The sequence below is a fragment of the Geospiza fortis genome, unplaced genomic scaffold (assembly GCF_000277835.1).
Source record: "Geospiza fortis unplaced genomic scaffold, GeoFor_1.0 scaffold289, whole genome shotgun sequence".
Classification (NCBI taxonomy): Eukaryota; Metazoa; Chordata; class Aves; order Passeriformes; family Thraupidae; genus Geospiza; species Geospiza fortis.
In genome coordinates this window covers 1228122-1229070 of record NW_005054478.1, presented here as the reverse complement: position 1 = coordinate 1229070, position 949 = coordinate 1228122, and the positions used below count along the sequence as shown (strand labels likewise).

The 949-nt window shown below is 68.2% G+C and overlaps 1 protein-coding gene across 1 annotated transcript in view; it reads left to right on the top strand.

Annotated features, from left to right (window-relative positions):
* COL16A1 (collagen type XVI alpha 1 chain) overlaps positions 1–949 on the top strand; it is a 26822-nt gene that overhangs the window by 11382 nt on the left and 14491 nt on the right. The window contains exons 10-14 of the mRNA XM_031063041.1: positions 52–96; positions 379–414; positions 543–605; positions 715–759; positions 848–939. Of these exons, the coding sequence (XP_030918901.1) occupies positions 52–96; positions 379–414; positions 543–605; positions 715–759; positions 848–939 (281 nt within the window). The remainder of the gene's footprint in view (positions 1–51; positions 97–378; positions 415–542; positions 606–714; positions 760–847; positions 940–949) is intronic.

The following is a 949-nucleotide window of genomic DNA, read 5'->3' as shown; positions in this document are numbered from 1 at the left end:
CCCCTCCCCATCCCTGCCTCCCCTCTCACCTCCTCCTCCTCTTCCTCCCAGTGTGCCGAGGGGCCGCGGGGTGAGAAGGGGCAGCGTGGGCAGGTGGTAAGTGACACTGTGGGGACACTGTGGGGACACTGAGGGGGTCCCCCTGCCCTGGGCTGGGGTGGGGGGTCCAGCTCTGCAGGTCCAGGTCTGTGTGGGCATGAAAGGAGCAGGAGGTGACTCTGCACGAGCCCACCTGGGCACCTGCATGAGCCCAATTAGGGACCCTGCATGAGCCCATCTGGGCACCCACCCAAGCCCACCTGGGCACCCTCACAAGCTCACCTGGGCACCCTCATGAGCCCACCTGGGCACCCTCTTTGTCCCCTTTTTCCCGTGCAGGGACTCCCGGGCCCAGCTGGCACTGAAGGGCAGAAGGTGAGTCCAGCCCACCTGGCACGGCAGCAGGGACACCTGGGATGGTGGCAGAGGCACCAGGACCTGCCTGTACCAACCTTGGGTGACACCACGAGTGACACCACAGGTGACATCTGTCTGTGCTGCAGGGCCAGAAGGGTGAGAAGGGCGATGGGGGCCTGCAGGGCAAGCCAGGGCGCCCTGGGCGTGATGTGAGTAGTGCTGGGCTGTCCCTGGGCACCCCCTGGGCACCCCCTGGGCACCCCCCAGGCCAGGGGGGTCTGGCCACAGGAACCTTCACACCCCCTCCCCTCCTGGCAGGGCCGGCCTGGAGAGATCTGCGTGGTGGGACCCAAGGGACAGAAGGTACCTGGGGGGCTTGGGGGTGACAGGTGGCACATGGGGCACCTGGTGGCACTGCCAGCGCTGCCACCCTCCCCTCATTGTCCTCCAGGGTGACCCCGGCCCCGTGGGACCGGAGGGCTTGGCCGGTGAACCAGGACCCCCGGGCAAGCCGGGCTCTCCAGGGGTTGGCATGCCAGGGAAGCCGGGGAGG